This window comes from Morus notabilis, unplaced genomic scaffold, assembly GCF_000414095.1.
Source record: "Morus notabilis unplaced genomic scaffold, ASM41409v2 C11404784, whole genome shotgun sequence".
Taxonomy (NCBI): domain Eukaryota; kingdom Viridiplantae; phylum Streptophyta; class Magnoliopsida; order Rosales; family Moraceae; genus Morus; species Morus notabilis.
In genome coordinates, this window is record NW_010386906.1 from 1 (window position 1) to 1,351 (window position 1,351).

General features: G+C 37.0%; 1 protein-coding gene across 1 annotated transcript; it reads right to left on the reverse strand.

Annotated features, from left to right (window-relative positions):
• Window positions 1–9: 9 nt before the first annotated feature.
• LOC21383756 lies at window positions 10–1,322 on the reverse strand. Its single transcript, XM_010114819.2, has 2 exons — window positions 1,093–1,322; window positions 10–621 (listed from the first exon to the last, which is right to left on the reverse strand). The coding sequence occupies exons 1-2, from the start codon at window positions 1,310–1,312 to the stop codon at window positions 107–109; spliced, it is 735 nt and encodes a 244-aa protein (XP_010113121.1). The 5' UTR covers window positions 1,313–1,322; the 3' UTR covers window positions 10–106.
• Between the last annotated feature and the right edge of the window lie 29 nt (window positions 1,323–1,351).

Here is a 1,351-nt window from a genome sequence, read left to right on the forward strand (position 1 = left end):
AAAAAAAAAAAGCCCTAAACAAGAAGAGTATGCCACCTGACTTCCTAATAAAGACAAATACCTAACCAAAACAAAGAAACACACAGAAAAAAGACCTCACAAGTTGTCATAAAGAACTGTTAATTTCACTATCAAAATTAGATCCAGGGTTGAGCCAATTTTGGTTGCCTGCAATATCCTCCATACCGAAATTCGCGTGTGGCAAGTTGTCCGAATGCGCTGCCCAACTCATAGTTTGGGGGTGAAATTGGCCACTACTATTTTCATTAGCAACCGTTTGGTGTCCATAGTCTTTACTGTAACATGGATCAGGAACTTCAGCACTCAAATCCTCCATGTTTGAGTAATTCGGAAGCTGGTTGTTATTGTAAATCAGCATCAGAAATTGTCGATCACAGGGATCGTTAAGGTTCAATACCAGATCTTTGTCTTGATGAGAAATGGTTGGACTCTCTAGGGACATTCTTGGTGAAGTAGTAGAAAACTGCCCTTGGATCATCATATTTTCCTGTTTTACATCTGCATAATTGTTCAGTTGTTGACCCCAAAGTTCCATACTTAGTGTACTTTCAGCTCCATTATTGAGGATGGGCTTATCTACAGGCAGAGAAAGATCCATAACTGCATCATAACGAAGTTCCAAAACATTTGAGATAACAAGGTCAGTAAAGTTTGAAGGTAAAAGATTCTCAGAGAATAAATATTTAATGATTTGTGCTTCCGAACAATATCATATCACATTTTATCCCTAGAGCTTATAAATTTTGCGGTCCTAAACTTAGAAATTATATAACTTTACAGTTTTTATAAACTTAACAAAGGGAATTTCTACTGACGTTTTATCCGCTGGATTGAGTTTCCAACAATAGGATCTAAAAATGAGAGCAATTCTATACTGTGTGCTACAAACTTTTAACGTGAATCGTCATAGATCAAGCTGTTGAAAAATTAATCCAAGAATTGAAACACTAATTCCTACCGACAGTGAAGAAGGACGATTTCTGCCATAAAATTCTAGATTTGGTGAGGAGAAAAGTCAGATGACCCTTTTAGTTCGAGGGTACAAAAGAGTTTAACCAAAAACAAAATTACCTGATGCTGGTGAGAAGTGATCAGAAGGAAAGGATGGTTGGGAGCAGACTGTTTGATACTCCTGCTGAGCTTGGATACTAGGAAGAGACATTGAGTCATTTGAATAATGCAGGTGGTAAAAAGTGTTCATTTGAGGCCCATTTCCATAGCAGTCAAAAGAAGCAGTAGTATCCACATAGTTCAAATCTTTCGAATATGGTGATTCTTGAAGAGAATTCATTTCTGGATCATTTCCATTGCAACCAAAAGAAAGAGTATT